Source organism: Procambarus clarkii, chromosome 20 (assembly GCF_040958095.1).
Source record: "Procambarus clarkii isolate CNS0578487 chromosome 20, FALCON_Pclarkii_2.0, whole genome shotgun sequence".
Classification (NCBI taxonomy): Eukaryota; Metazoa; Arthropoda; class Malacostraca; order Decapoda; family Cambaridae; genus Procambarus; species Procambarus clarkii.
In genome coordinates, this window is record NC_091169.1 from 43223544 (window position 1) to 43240111 (window position 16568).

Genomic DNA, 16568 nt, shown 5'->3' on the forward strand with positions numbered 1-16568 from the left:
TTTTTCCCTCATCTAATTCTGCTAAACGTATCCCGTAAACACAAATAATTGGCTGACTGAAGACGTCTCCAATATCCCGGGATTTGCTGGATTTTCTGTCGGTAATCTCCCATTCACTCTCTGATTGGACGGCCTAGCATTGATCGCTAAAAAATCCCCTGGATTAACAGCGATCTATGAGGAACGGTGTTAGGCGTCACGTCGTGCTGGTCTCGGCCGGTGCGGAAATACCTTGAGGGCCAGTCAAGGATTCCGAAACCTGTGCATCTTTTCTTAATCATGGTGGCTTTGTTTACGTCTTATAAACAGTTTACGAGGTTGGAAACTTCACAGCCTAAGGTTATTATTGTTATAAAGAACTTCGTAGTGGTTCGGAATTCATAAATTTGTTAATTTATGTTACGGACCCGAGCCCAGCGTCCGAGCATGGAGCAGTGATGACCGCGCCATCTGTGGGTCAGCTCCCGAAACCCCCTCCAAATGGACGACGCCATCTAGTGAGGACAGGAAATACCGGCCAAAAGGGCTAGTTTCCCGTCCTGATCAGCTCATAACATAGCCGCTGCTGACCTCTGGTGAGGTGACGCTTAGACAGCAACGCCATCTATGGAGTGGATAGGTGGGCGTTTGTGTCTAAGCCTGTGAGTGAGGTGCCCTAGAGTGTCATCAGTACTAATGACGTGTCTGATTACAGAGTCGACCTGGGACTGCTGTAATGGACGTTGGAGCAGTCTACCCAAGGCAGCCGTAGAACCTCCACGCATTTGCCGCTGAAGTTGTGAGTCACCCCCCCCCGGATGAACACTGTTGTGTTAGCCTGCCTGTGAGGTGGCAGAACCAGGGATTGTCGTACCCGGGGCTGACTAGTGGAGAAGACTAGCCACTGGGGTGTTGTGGTGAGGAGAGTGATCTGTGAAATCACACGAGGCTCCTGCCTAGGGCTCGCAACCCTAGTATCGGTCGTGGAGTGGCCTAACCAGCGGAACTGATTGGAACCAGCCAGCTACAGGCTGAATTTGTGGTTGACGGCCTCCACGACGGTGCCCCCAGTGGAACTGTGGTTTGGCTGGCCTGTGGCCAGGGTAGACTCGAGAGAATCGAAGGATTCATCGTGAGGCCACAAGAGGACCAAGGGCTAAGCATCGTTGAGCACCGTGGAACACTCCGCGTCTTCAGAGGAAGACCATATTGTATATTATAGTGTTATACCCCCCCCGTGTGATAATTTATATTTATTTATGGTGATAATTATATATTTAATTTTGTGTAATCGTATCCCTTCCCCTTTAATTTACTTGCGTTACGGAACACACCCCTTGAAAGCCACTACTAACTTGGGGCCGGATACTCTACGTCTAACAACATCAGAGAAAGAACCAAGTTGCGACCCAAGAGGGCCGTAACAATGTAAACAAAGCTGCCATGATTGAGGAATGATGTACAGGTTTCGTAAGGGGTGCGCAATAGGCCAGGCAGGTGCAATAGCAACTTCAAGGCTTGTGGATTCATATAGACAGCCGATAGACAGGTTTTGGGATTAGCTAATACTGCAACCCATCCTCTTAAAAATAACGTCACTTTTGGCTCGTATGCGCACTATGGGCAAAAGTAGACGTAATTTGAAATGAAATCGACTCATAAAAGTGACGTACTGTCCCGTTTTCTGTTTGAGTCGTCCGGCCTACTCGGAAAGGTTTGAAGAGGAAACTTTCAATTAACGTTTTTCATAACATTTTGAAACTTTATGAGAATTTCCTGCCCACCTAACCTATCAGAGGACCCTTAACTTACTATTGTTAAAAAAAAAAAATCCCAAATATATGTTAATTTTTTTTTCATTTTCAAATTACGTTCGCTATCGGCCATACAGACAAACGGCCAAAAGCGACGATATTTTTAAGAGGACAGGTTGAGTCGTGCTGAGCATCATACTGCATACTGTATATAATACAGCATACTGTATAAATATACCTGTACGGAACGACAGTGGAAGGACTGTATTTGATAACTGTGCTAGCCACTGTTCACAGTCGGCCAGCACCGTCGTAACAGTAGGCGACATGTCGCCATTGTGGAGAATTTCGGGAGCCACGGTAACATAGGCCTACCGGCTTAAGCCTAATTCCCAAGTACCTCCTACAAACCTCCGCCCCCGCCCCCCCCCCCCGGCACCTCCACCCCATCTCAGGCCCTCCGTCCCTCACCCCACGCACTGTTTGTACCTGGGATTTAACAAGCATTTACCTGCTGGCATACGAAACCTGTATATCTTTCCAATCATAACGACATAGTTTATATTTATTAAAGAGTTTATGAGCTTTGAAGCCCTACGAGTCTGGCCTCAGGACAGCTTGAACAATACATACAACTTTAATCAGTAATAATATTAATTTATATATGGGAATAAACCTATTTATAATAGGTTAAAATCGATGAATGGATCTTGTCAGACGGCCGCCGCGTTAACGAGCCTCGCCAGGTGACAGGTTGCAATAATAATATTTGGTTGCAAACTTTCGAACTCCTAAACTGTTAAATATAGTCAGACAGCCGCCATAATCGTTGTAAGATGTACAGGTTTCGTTATTGGATACGTATAATGATTGACGAATCCTGTACCATTTGTGTTTTCCCCTTGTCAGGGACATGAGGTTTGTTAAGGCTAATTGAAGTCCCCCTGAGGGCGACCTTCCTCAGGAGGCAACCCACAGCAGTCGACTAATTCCTAAATATCCGTTTACTGCAAGGTGAACATTGGTATCAGGTGAAAGGAAACGTGCCGTTGGAATCGAACCCCCGGATCATTCAGTTGTGATCCAACTGCGCCTTTCAGACCCCTCCCCCTGCCCTTTCCTGTAACTACACCAGTGTTAAGTAATAGGTTCATCCCTATTTTCCCATTAAAGAACATCGCCAGCAAAAAATAGATCACCAATTCTAAATCATGTTCACTAGAGTCCTGATTTATCAAAGGAAGTAAGCTACTGTTAGCAGGTGTTGTTGCTCTCTGTTGATGTCTTGCAATGAAGCGCTGTTGAGAGGAAAGATTTCAGGGAAAATTTATTTCCCATTTCTTCCCCTGATTTCTTGGCGCATTACCAATGGAATCTTATCCAATCGGTACTGTCAGATAGTACTGGTGGTGCGTACCGTGCGTGTGTACTAACGATAGTGGGCAGCGGAGGTGCTTCAAGAAGCTCGAGAGTTAGCATGAATGGCTTCAAGATTTAGTAACTTGGGTGTTACCCACAGTAAACAGACTTAGCATAGATCAGCATAGCCTTAGCATTTATTGCTCCAACTCTCAACTCCTGTATACATGAATCTTAATCCTGGGCACCGCCTCACTACCCAGACTCCCAGAATACTCACTAATGGTGAGTAATAATACTCACTAATTCTCAAAGTACTCAGTTACGAGTTTACAGGGTACCCAAGAACGAGATTCTCACACTACTCAATTACGAGTTTACAGGATACTCAGTATCGAGTTTCTCAGAATACTCAATAGCAAGTTTCCAAGAGTACTCAATAGCGAGATCCCCACTGACGAGAGTACCAGAGTACCCACTAATAATATAAATATGTGGTTTACATAAACGCTTATCTATACAGCTGTGTTGAATTAAAAAAATTAAGACTGATTTTGAGAAAAAAAATTTGTTTGTTTTAAACTTACCCGATCAGGGGCCTCGTAGCCTGGTGGATAGCGCGCAGGACTCGTAATTCTGTGGCGCGGGTTCGATTCCCGCACGAGGCAGAAACAAATGGGCAAAGTTTCTTTCACTCTAAATGCCCCTGTTACCTAGCAGTAAATAGGTACCTGGGAGTTAGTCAGCTGTCACGGGCTGCTTCCTGGGGGTGGAGGCCTGGTCGAGGACCGGGCCGCGGGACACTAAAGCCCCGAAAATCATCATCTCAAGATAGATCTATACTAAGGATTTAGATTCTTTACAATAGTTATATTTTCTAGTCAGTAATTATAGTAATTAAATAAGCTAATTATTGTAGTTATTTCATGACTGGAATTATTGTATTTATATTCAGAAACTGTAAATTATCAAACGTTAATAATATTTTTACAAAGTTTAATGTTTTGTGTGTGATTGCAGTTTTTGTTATTTAGTATATATATATATATATATATATATATATATATATATATATATATATATATATATATATATATATATATATGTGCCTTCAAATGCCCACTTGGGGACTGTAAGCCCCAAAGAACTAAGTATATAGGCAAGACGACAACGTCTCTTTCCAGGCGATTAACAATGCATAAACAACAGGGCTCCATCAAGGAACATAATCTCTTCTCACAACCAGACCATCACCAGAGATATCTTAACAAACAACACAAAAATCATCGATAGATACAGCGATAGCAGGAGGCTCGACATCTGCGAGGCACTACACATCAAAAAGTCAACACCAGCAATCAACAGCCAATTAATGCACAACTATATTCTATCCACTTCAAGGCTCTGAACCAATATAGAAGCATCATTGGCCAATAGGCCTTCTGCAATTTACTTCCATTCTTATGTTTTTATACCCATTGGTTCGTGTTCTATCTTGTGTAAATGTCAATCACCTCACCCAGAACTTTTGTACCATATCACCTCACCCAAATGCAAGTATAAGTATGGATGTATTTTGCGTGTTTACAGGTTACAGTTGTGTGTGTACACTAAAGTCTTTGAAAATGTAATAAGTTATAACGAAACGCGTTCAGGCGTCAGACTAGAAATAAAAGTGAATTTTGGAGAATTGTTTTTTAAATTATCATCGACAGTGAAAAGAAACATAAGAAATATTGAGAAAATTCGTGTTACAATTATTAATCTTACGTTTTCGGTCATATTCAACAACATACATACATACATATATATATATATATATATATATATATATATATATATATATATATATATATATATATATATATATATATATATATATATATATATATCAGGGGCTTGAGTGGAGTGGTGTAATGTGATAAAATATGGATCTACGTAGAGAGGATACGTGGCCTTCTGGAGGGCGTGGCCGCCATTCTCGTATGCTGATCTGCCTCTTAGACTTGGCTCAAGTTTGGGAGTTTATTTGTGTTGTGTTGAGTGTTGGTGCTTCCTGCTGAAGGAGGTGTAACCCCTTCCCTACCCCGTCTCTCCCCTTCCCTTCCCTCCCTTCCACTCTCTCCCCGTTCCTCTCTTTCTCTTCTTCACCCATTACCCCCTCCCCCGCCCCCCCACTAACCCCTTCTCTGCCCCTCTCCCCGCTCCTCCAATATGTGTTGCAGCTGCTGTTTAATCTCACTAAGTTATAGCGCTCTGCGGATTATATGTAAGTGTGTCCTGTGTTCACTATTTACCATGAGAATATTTGACACCTGTTATGATTATCTTCTTGAGGTTATCTTGAGATGATTTCGGGGCTTTTTTTAGTGTCTCCGCGGCCCGTTCCTCGACCAGGCCTCCACCCCCAGGAAGCAGCCCGTGACAGCTGACTAACACCCAGGTACCTATTTTACTGCTAAGTAACAGGGGCATAGGGTGAAAGAAACTCTGCCCATTGTTTCTCGCCGGCGCCTGGGATCGAACCCAGGACCACAGGATCACAAGTCCAGCGTGCTGTCCGCTCGGCCGACCGGCTCCCGAACGTGGACATCTTCGTCAACCCAGCCCCCTAAAATGATCCATAATAACTCTTCTTAATCCCGAGATTAAGAAAATGGTCAGAAGCATAGCAACCTTGTACAATAAGATCAACAATGCTCACATAAAATTTACCCATTGTTACCAGCGATCATTAGGAAGAGTTTAATTGTTTGTGATGAGGGATAATTAATGTCTCAGCAGACATAGGGAGCTTATAAATTGTTTAATAGGTGTAAACAAGGCCACCCTTATTGAAGAAAGATGTACAGGTTTCGTAAATGGTTGCGTAATTGATGACTCATGGACTAGGTTTTGAGTTGATTAAATCTGGTGAGCAACTGGTGCTTGGGAGCAAGCAGTGTTGTCCTACTGCAGGCACTGATGGCAGTTGCCTGCAGGCACTGATGACAGTTGCCTGCAGGCACTGATGGCAGTTGCCTGCAGGCACTGATGACAGTTGCCTGCAGACACTGATGACAGTTGCCTGCAGGCACTGATGGCAGTTGCCTGCAGGCACTGATGACAGTTGCCTGCAGACACTGATGACAGTAGCCTGCAGACACTGATGACAGTTGCCTGCAGACACTGATGGCAGTTGCCTGCAGACACTGATGACAGTTGCCTGCAGACACTGATGACAGTTGCCTGCAGACACTGATGACAGTTGCCTGCAGACACTGATGACAGTTGCCTGCAGACACTGATGACAGTTGCCTGCAGGCACAGATGACAGTTGCCTGCAGGCACTGATGACAGTTGCCTGCAGGCACAGATGACAGTTGCCTGCAGGCACTGATGACAGTTGCCTGCAGACACTGATGACAGTTGCCTGCAGGCACTGATGACGACAGTTGCCTGCAGGCACAGATGACAGTTGCCTGCAGGCACTGATGGCAGTTGCCTGCAGGCACTGATGACAGTTGCCTGCAGACACTGATGACAGTTGCCTGCAGACACTGATGGCAGTTGCCTGCAGACACTGATGACAGTTGCCTGCAGACACTGATGACAGTTGCCTGCAGGCACTGATGGCAGTTGCCTGCAGGCACTGATGACAGTTGCCTGCAGACACTGATGACAGTTGCCTGCAGGCACAGATGACAGTTGCCTGCAGGCACTGATGACAGTTGCCTGCAGACACTGATGACAGTTGCCTGCAGACACTGATGACAGTTGCCTGCAGACACTGATGACAGTTGCCTGCAGACACTGATGACAGTTGCCTGCAGGCACTGATGACAGTTGCCTGCAGACACTGATGACAGTTGCCTGCAGGCACTGATGACAGTTGCCTGCAGGCACTGATGACAGTTGCCTGCAGGCACTGATGACAGTTGCCTGCAGGCACTGATGACAGTTGCCTGCAGGCACTGATGACAGTTGCCTGCAGACACTGATCACAGTTGCCCGCAGGCACTGATGACAGTTGCCTGCAGACACTGATGACAGTTGCCCGCAGGCACTGATGACAGTTGCCTGCAGACACTGATGACAGTTGCCTGCAGGCACTGATGACAGTTGCCTGCAGGCACAGATGACAGTTGCCTGCAGGCACTGATGACAGTTGCCTGCAGGCACTGATGACAGTTGCCTGCAGGCACTGATGACAGTTGCCTGCAGACACTGATGACAGTTGCCTGCAGGCACTGATGACAGTTGCCTGCAGGCACTGATGACAGTTGCCTGCAGACACTGATGACAGTTGCCTGCAGGCACTGATGACAGTTGCCTGCAGACACTGATGACAGTTGCCTGCAGGCACTGATGACAGTTGCCTGCAGACACTGATGACAGTTGCCTGCAGGCACTGATGACAGTTGCCTGCAGACACTGATGACAGTTGCCTGCAGGCACTGATGACAGTTGCCCGCAGGCACTGATGACAGTTGCCTGCAGACACTGATGACAGTTGCCTGCAGGCACTGATGACAGTTGCCCGCAGGCACTGATGACAGTTGCCTGCAGGCACTGATGACAGTTGCCTGCAGACACTGATGACAGTTGCCCGCAGGCACTGATGACAGTTGCCTGCAGGCACTGATGGCAGTTGCCTGCAGACACTGATGACAGTTGCCTGCAGGCACTGATGACAGTTGCCTGCAGACACTGATCACAGTTGCCTGCAGGCACTGATGACAGTTGCCCGCAGGCACTGATGACAGTTGCCCGCAGACACTGATGACAGTTGCCTGCAGGCACTGATGACAGTTGCCTGCAGGCACTGATGACAGTTGTCTGCAGGCACTGATGACAGTTGCCCGCAGGCACTGATGACAGTTGCCTGCAGGCACTGATGACAGTTGCCTGCAGACACTGATGACAGTTGCCCGCAGGAACTGATGACAGTTGCCTGCAGGCACTGATGGCAGTTGCCTGCAGGCACTCATGGCAGTTGCCTGCTGGCACTGATGACAGTTGCCTGCAGGCACTGATGACAGTTGCCTGCAGGCACTGATGACAGTTGCCCGCAGGCACTGATGACAGTTGCCTGCAGGCACTGATGACAGTTGCCTGCAGACACTGATGACAGTTGCCCGCAGGCACTGATGACAGTTGCCTGCAGGCACTGATGGCAGTTGCCTGCAGGCACTGATGGCAGTTGCCTACTGGCACTGATGACAGTTGCCTGCTGGCACTGATGACAGTTGCCTGCTGGCACTGATGGCAGTTGCCTGCAGGCACTGATGGCAGTTGCCTGCTGGCACTGATGACAGTTGCCCGCAGGCACTGATGACAGTTGCCCGCAGGCACTGATGACAGTTGCCTGCAGACACTGCTCACAGTTGCCTGCAGACACTGCTCACAGTTGCCTGCAGACACTGCTCACAGTTGCCTGCAGACACTGCTCACAGTTGCCTGCAGGCACTGATGACAGTTGCCTGCAGACACTGATGACAGTTGCCTGCAGACACTGATGGCAGTTGCCTGCAGACACTGATGACAGTTGCCTGCAGACACTGATGACAGTTGCCTGCAGGCACTGATGGCAGTTGCCTGCAGGCACTGATGACAGTTGCCTGCAGACACTGATGACAGTTGCCTGCAGACACTGATGGCAGTTGCCTGCAGGCACTGATGACAGTTGCCTGCAGGCACTGATGACAGTTGCCTGCAGGCACTGATGACAGTTGCCTGCAGGCACTGATGACAGTTGCCTGCAGACACTGATGACAGTTGCCTGCAGGCACTGATGACAGTTGCCTGCAGACACTGATGACAGTTGCCTGCAGGCACTGATGACAGTTGCCTGCAGACACTGATGACAGTTGCCTGCAGGCACTGATGACAGTTGCCTGCAGGCACTGATGACAGTTGCCTGCAGGCACTGATGACAGTTGCCTGCAGGCACTGATGACAGTTGCCTGCAGGCACTGATGACAGTTGCCTGCAGACACTGATGACAGTTGCCTGCAGGCACTGATGACAGTTGCCTGCAGGCACTGATGACAGTTGCCTGCAGGCACTGATGACAGTTGCCTGCAGGCACTGATGACAGTTGCCTGCAGGCTCTGATGACAGTTGCCCGCAGGCACTGATGACAGTTGCCTGCAGGCACTGATGACAGTTGCCTGCAGACACTGATGACAGTTGCCTGCAGGCACTGATGACAGTTGCCTGCAGACACTGATGACAGTTGCCTGCAGGCACTGATGGCAGTTGCCTGCAGGCACTGATGACAGTTGCCTGCAGGCACAGATGACAGTTGCCTGCAGGCACAGATGACAGTTGCCTGCAGGCACTGATGACAGTTGCCTGCAGGCACAGATGACAGTTGCCTGCAGGCACTGATGACAGTTGCCTGCAGGCACTGATGACAGTTGCCTGCAGGCACAGATGACAGTTGCCTGCCTGCACTGATGACAGTTGCCTGCAGGCACTGATGACAGTTGCCTGCAGGCACTGATGGCAGTTGCCTGCAGGCACTGATGACAGTTGCCTGCAGGCACAGATGACAGTTGCCTGCAGGCACTGATGACAGTTGCCTGCAGACACTGATGACAGTTGCCTGCAGGCACTGATGACAGTTGCCTGCAGGCACTGATGACAGTTGCCTGCAGACACTGATGACAGTTGCCTGCAGGCACTGATGACAGTTGCCTGCAGACACTGATGACAGTTGCCTGCAGGCACTGATGACAGTTGCCCGCAGGCACTGATGACAGTTGCCTGCAGACACTGATGACAGTTGCCTGCAGGCACTGATGACAGTTGCCCGCAGGCACTGATGACAGTTGCCTGCAGACACTGATGACAGTTGCCTGCAGGCACTGATGACAGTTGCCTGCAGACACTGCTCACAGTTGCCTGCAGACACTGCTCACAGTTGCCTGCAGACACTGCTCACAGTTTCCTGCAGACACTGCTCACAGTTGCCTGCAGACACTGCTCACAGTTGCCTGCAGACACTGCTCACAGTTGCCTGCAGACACTGCTCACAGTTGCCTGCAGACACTGCTCACAGTTGCCTGCAGACACTGATGACGGTTGCCTGCAGACACTGCTCACAGTTGCCTGCAGGAATGCTTGAGAGCTGCCTCGTGATGTCACATGTTGTCTAGTCCTAACAATACGTTTTATGTACGAAAATAATGTTTACAATTGGTTACGTAAATGCTTGGTGAATTTCGGCCCTCATAAGAACTCATCAAACACAACCACTGACGAAACCTGTACATCTTTACTAAATCATGGCGGTATTGTTTACATGTAATAAACAATTTTGAGCACCGAACCACAACGAGATTATAACAATATCAACCTTGGGTTGTGAAGCTTCGAAGCTCGTAAAACTGTTTAATAAATGTAAACCATGCCGCCTTGATTGATAAAAAGATGTACAGGTTTCGGAAGCGATGCGAAAATGCTTGATGGATCATTCCCTATACGAGTCCATGCCCCCTGGCACCCCAGAGTGCCAGGGGGGGGCATGGACTCGTTTGTACGAGTCGTAATGACTTAGTTTACAATATATTTACATTTCTCTCTGGGTACACAACAAATTGTAAAACAGTTGACACACATTGTGCCCTTTGGGCTATGAAACTGTTTTTCTAATATGCAAATTCCCTAGTTCCGTCAGCCTCAAAAAGGGGAATTTTCGGTACTAGTTGATTTTGTATTTTTTCAACGTTTGTATATATATATATATGGTATTGCTTTTAGGTACTTTTTCACAGTATTCGTAGCATATGGAGGCTGGTATGTTGGTAATATTCTGGTGTATTGATTATATTAATTGTATTGATTAAAGTTGAATGATGTCTGTTAATGAACTATTTGCTTGATTCTTCATTAGACCTAGATAGTTTTTTTTTGGACTACGGAGGGTTATAAAGACCTCTCAACCTCTGGAGGGTTATTAAGGCCTATCAGCCTCTGGAGGGTTATTAAGACCTCTCAACCTCTGAAGGGTTATTAAGGCCTATCAGCCTCTGGAGGGTTGTTAGGGCCTATCAGCCTCTGGAAGGTTATTAAGGAATATCTACCTCTGGAGGGTTATTAAGGCCCATCGATCTCTGGAGAGTTATTAAGGCCTATCCGCCTCTGGATGGTTAAAAGCCAAATCAACCTCTGGAGGAACAAATTCACAAGGGCCGTGACGAGGGTTCGAACCTACGTCCGAGAGCATCCCAGACCCAGAGGTTCGAATCCTCGTCACGGCCCTTGTGGATTTGTTCATTTAATGCAAAACGCTATTGTGATTTCTGTGTGTAACCTCTGGAGGGTTATTAAGGCTTATCAACCTATAGATGGTTAAAGAACCTATCAACCTCTAGAGGGTTATTAAGGCTTATCAACCTCTAGAGGGTTATTAAGGCTTATCAACCTCTAGAGAGTTATTAAGGCTTATCAACCTCTAGAGGGTTATTAAGGCCTTATCAACTTCCTGGAGGGTTATTAAGGCTTATCAACCTCTAGAGGGTTATTATGGCTTATCAACCTCTAGAGGGTTATTAAGGCTTATCAACCTCTAGAGGGTTATTAAGGCTTATCAACCTCTAGAGGGTTATTAAGGCTTATCAACCTCTAGAGGGTTATTAAGGCTTATCAACCTCTAGAGGGTTATTAAGGCTTATCAACCTCTAGAGGGTTATTAAGGCTTATCAACCTCTAGAGGGTTATTAAGGCCTTATCAACTTCCTGGAGGGTTATTAAGGCTTATCAACCTCTAGAGGGTTATTAAGGCTTATCAACCTCTAGAGGATTATTAAGGCTTATCAACCTCTAGAGGGTTATTAAACCACTGAAATAGCTTACTGACCAACCAGGATGTACCTGACCTATATTTTAGCCAAAATCAAATTACATCACTTCAGTAAACTCAGTGAGTATTCATACCCAGCAAAGGGGGTATCCCTCTCGGTCTACAGTATGTATATAAAACTTGGGATTTCATTGTACAGAAATATATACTGTGCGCATTAAAATATATTACATATCTTGAGGTTATCTTGAGATGATATCAGGGCTTAGCGTCCTAGCGGCCCGGTCCTCGACCAGGCCTCCTGTTTGTTATACATCCCCAGGAACCAGCCCGTAGCAGCTGTCTAACTCCCAGGTACCTGTTTACTGCTAGGTGAACAGACCCTGCAGGGTGAAAGAAACTCTGTCCGTTTGTTTTTGCCTCTGCCGGGGAACCTCAGGACTACGAATCCGAAGCACTGGACACTCAGCTGTCAGGCTTGAGCAAATAATAAATAAAAAGCTTCGTGTGTAAAATGAATATGTTGAAGAAGAAGAGGTTGATGCAAGCTGTAATTATATGCGAGCTGGAGCGAGAAATCTGGCTACCGAAGTTGTGTGTATCCGAGACTTAGCGAGAAAGTTCCTTTCACAACCTGACTTATGTTGAAAACAGTCAGAGCACCGAAGAGAATTAATTGACTAAAGTCTTGGAGAAAGAGGGAATCTGTTGATCAACAAAATTTAAATTAATTAGTTATCCTTGTTACGGGGAAATGATATTATGATTTATCAGGAACTGTTGTAAACGTTTGTAGTGTGCTGCACCAAGTTGGTGCTCACCTAGTTGTGCTCGCCTAGTTTTGCTTGCAGGGGTGGAAGGAAGGAATTATCAGGGGGAAAGCACCAAGCCATTACGACCATATAGCACTTGGAAGGGGTTAGGATAAGGATTTGGGATGGGACGGGAGAAGTAGGAATGGTGTCCAACCACTTGGACGGTCGGGGATTGAACGCAGACCTGCGTGAAGCGAGACCTTCGCTCTACCGTCCAGACCAAGTGGTTGGGCTGGACGTTGAGTTTCAACTCTTTGGTTCCGCCTCTCAACTGTCAGTGACTGTGTACAGGTTTCTGAGCTTATTGGACTCGGATATATCTACGTTTTATACTGAGAATGGAGTCAGCCTCCACCATATCACTGACTAATGCTTACATTTGTTAACTATGACACTGACAATGTTCTTTCTAATGTCTCTGTGGCTCATTTGGGTATTCAGTTTTCACCTGTTTCCCATTGTGCGAGTACCACTGGTGGTAAATAATCTTTCCTTATCTACCCTGTTCTAATGACAGTTTCCCTTTTAATGACAATTTGCGTTTCTTTCTTAGTTAACACTAAGTCTAAAATATTATTTTCAAGCATTGGTTCCTTAATGTGTTGCTTAACGAAGTAATTGTCAATTAATTCTAGAAAATCTTCTGCTTCATAATTCCCTGTTCTGTTAAGCCAGTTTATTCTACTAAAATTAAAGTCAACCATGACACAAATACTGTTAGACCAAGATGCTCTAGATATTTCATCCAATAAATGCTTTGCTTCCATTCTAAGTTTGGTGGCCTGTATATACCTCCTATTATAAGATTTTTAGCTTTTTCGTTTAATTCTAGTCAAATAGTTTCTGTGTGTGGGTCAGTTTTGATTCCCTCTTTGAGACTACATGTCAAATTTTCCCTAACATATATGGCTACTCCCCCCTTCTCGTCTAAGATATCTATTTGTGTGAAATAGTTTAAATCCTTTTATTTGATATTCAGCTAATAGTTCTCTGTTTTCTACATTCATCCATGTTTCGGTAGAGCCGGTCGGCCGAGCGGACAGAACGCTGGCCTTGTAATCCTGTGGTCCTGGGTTCGATCCCAGGCGCCGGCGAGAAACAATGGGCAGAGTTTCTTTCACCCTATGCCCCTGTTACCTAGCAGTAAATTAGGTACCTGGGTAGCTGTCACGGGCTGCTTCCTGGGGGTGGAGGCCTGGTCGAGGACCGGGCCGCGGGGACACTAAAGCCCCGAAATCATCTCAAGATAACCTCAAGATAACCTCGGTAAGTGCAATAATATCTATTGTTTCTGTGCAGACAAGAGCACTTAAATCGTTTATTTTGTTTCTAAGACTCCTACTGTTTGTGTTATATACCTTAAGTGTATTGCTATTTTGAGGCCCTTCTCTTTCCCAGTTCATTTTGCAAGTTTTTCCCCCACCAACACATTCTTTGATTGCCTCCTTTCTCCATATTAATTCCCTGCCACTGTCTACTAACAGTGTAAACCCAAACAAACCCCTCCAACCACAGGTTCCAACGAGTTGGCAACAGCAACAACCCCAGCCCTAGATAAATGCACCCCATCCCGAGCATTCATGTTATTCCTTTCATAGAAGTGTTCCCAGTTATCAATGAATGATATTGCATTTGATTTGCAATATTTGTCCAGTCGGCAATTGACGCCAAGTGCCCTCGACAACCATTCATTTTCAACTCTCTTTCTTGTAAGAATGCCACATATGATTGGGATTCCTCCCTTGCTCCTAACTAATTCTATGGTTGTCTTAAACCTCTGTATCAGTGCCTCACTCCTAACTCGTCCTACATCATTTCCATTGGCACTGATGCAAATAATGGGTTTGTTCCCATTTCCAGCCATAATATAATTCATGTTGTTTACAATATCACCAATGCCTGTTCCCGGACAACAAACCCTTAACGTGTTCCCCCCTATCTCTGGCACAAAAAGCTCTATCCAAATACCTCACTTGGGAATCTCCCACAACCAAAATTTTCTTAGCTACTTCCTTTACTTTGTGAGCAGCTTGAGGGAACTGCTGGCTCCCTACAGCACTCGTTTTCCAGCACGGGTAATGAGTTGGAAGTGTTTAGGACATGGGTAGGCGGCCTTGCCAGAGTCTTTTTAAAACCCCTTTCCTTTGCGACATTCCAAGGCGAAGACTTTCTAATAGCGGTCTCCTCCTTTGTTTCTTCTTGACGTTGTTTCAGCTGTCGTAGCTCCTCCCGCAGGGAATCCAAATCTGTCCGCAGAGCACCACATAGATTCATCAGTTCCTTCACTACACCTTCCATTGTTACTCCAAGTAACCCACCCTCTCACTGTGAATCCCTGCGCCTGACTGTCTATCTCTCTAGATCTTTCTCTCTGTCCGTTTTGCGAAGAACTTCGTCTCCCATTCGATACCTTGTGTCTGGCCTCCTGTTCCTTTCAACTAGTTTTATTACTTCACATTTACTTCAGTCAAATTTTAGTAGCCATATGTTGGAACATTCCTTCAGTTAATATAAGTCATTTTGTAACCTCTTGCTATCTTCCGCGGTCTTAATCCTCCTCATAATTTTGGCATCATCAGCAAACAATGAGAGGAACGATTCTATTCTCTCTGGGGGATCATTTTCATATATCAGAAACAGTATAGGTCCAAGGACTGATCCCTGGAGGACTCCACTGGTGACGCCTCGCCACTCCGAGACCTCACCCCTCACAGTGACTCGCTGTCTTCTGTTGCTTAGGTACTCCCTTATTCAATGGAGTTCCTTCTCTTTTATTAATGCCTGCATCTCCAGCTTGTGCACTAGTATCCTGTGTGGTACTGTGTCAAAGACTTTCTGGTAATCCAAAAATATGCGGTCTGCCCACCCCTATCTTTCTTGCCTAATTGTCGTCACCTGATCATAGAGTTCTATTCATCACGTGAGGCACAATTTTCCATCTTTAAGTCCTGATGGTGTGACACCACTTAAGGTACGAGACCTTCTTCTAAGTACGACACCTTATACGTACGATGCTTTCTTGTAACTACGACACCACCTCGTAGGTACGACACCTGATACTGCACCTAAATGAGTCCCTTTTCCTAGAGAGATGGTCCAACAAACGTCAATCAACATTTCCTCGCGTGACGATAATGCTTCAAATCGCCTCTATTTATTTATTGTATTTATTCATTGTTTTTATTTATATATATACAAGAGTTCTTTTACATTCGTGTACAGCCACCAGGACGCGTAGCGTTTCGGGCAGGTCCTTAATCCAAATATTCCCCGGAATACGACCCACCAAATCGTTTAACAACCAGGTACCCATTCCCTGCTGGGTGAACAGAGGCTACAGTTAAGGACTGGCGCCTGGTCAATCCTCCCCGGCCAGGATACGAACCCAGGCCAAAGCGCTCGCGGAACGCCAGGCGAGTGTCTTACCACTGCGCCACGGGGACTGCCATTTCTAACGTGGAACAAACTTTAAGGCCCAAAACATTAGTTAATAGTTCACCACTATTATTAATTATGAGTATCCAGCGAAACTGGTTAGTAATGCTCTTCATATTGGCCTCAGGAAGAATATATCTTAAATTATTCAGAACATTGCTTATTCAATTTCGTGAAAATGGTCTTTACAGATGCATGAAGATTAACATAAGTAATTAAACGAACCTTAGTCAGGGGTATTAATTAATGTAGTAATACAGTAATATATAGATATATATGTTTTAATCTTAAGATTGTGATCTTATATGAATGTATATAATGAATGAATATATTCATTGTGAATATATAAATGTTTTTATCTTAAAATGTTTTTATCTTAAGATTGTGGTTTAAGAAATAAGTTTCTTATTTTGAAGAATATTTGCTTCTTCTCTAATA

At 45.7% G+C, this 16568-nt stretch overlaps 2 protein-coding genes across 2 annotated transcripts in view; both read right to left on the bottom strand.

The window, feature by feature from the left end:
* LOC123752608 (uncharacterized) overlaps positions 1–2062 on the bottom strand; it is a 5512-nt gene extending 3450 nt beyond the window's left edge. The window contains exon 1 of the mRNA XM_045734647.2: positions 1972–2062. Within this exon, the coding sequence (XP_045590603.2) occupies positions 1972–2062 (91 nt within the window). The remainder of the gene's footprint in view (positions 1–1971) is intronic.
* A 3979-nt stretch (positions 2063–6041) lies between these two features.
* On the bottom strand, positions 6042–14993 carry LOC138366851 (uncharacterized). The gene is made up of 3 exons (XM_069328138.1): positions 14814–14993; positions 8624–9980; positions 6042–8485 (listed from the first exon to the last, which is right to left on the bottom strand). Exons 1-3 carry the CDS (start codon positions 14991–14993, stop codon positions 6042–6044), a joined length of 3981 nt encoding a protein of 1326 aa, XP_069184239.1.
* Positions 14994–16568: the final 1575 nt, after the last annotated feature.

Excerpts from the sequence above, each read along its gene's own strand:
- LOC138366851 (XM_069328138.1), bottom strand. The coding sequence starts at position 14,993 with ATGGAAGGTGTAGTGAAGGAACTGATGAATCTATGTGGTGCTCTGCGG. Across the intron at positions 9,981-14,813 it reads GGGGTTTTAAAAAGACTCTG|GCAACTGTGAGCAGTGTCTG; the intron begins GCAAGGCCGCCT and ends CAGTGTCTGCAG. Across the intron at positions 8,486-8,623 it reads ACTGTCATCAGTGTCTGCAG|GCAACTGTGAGCAGTGTCTG; the intron begins GCAACTGTCATC and ends CAGTGTCTGCAG.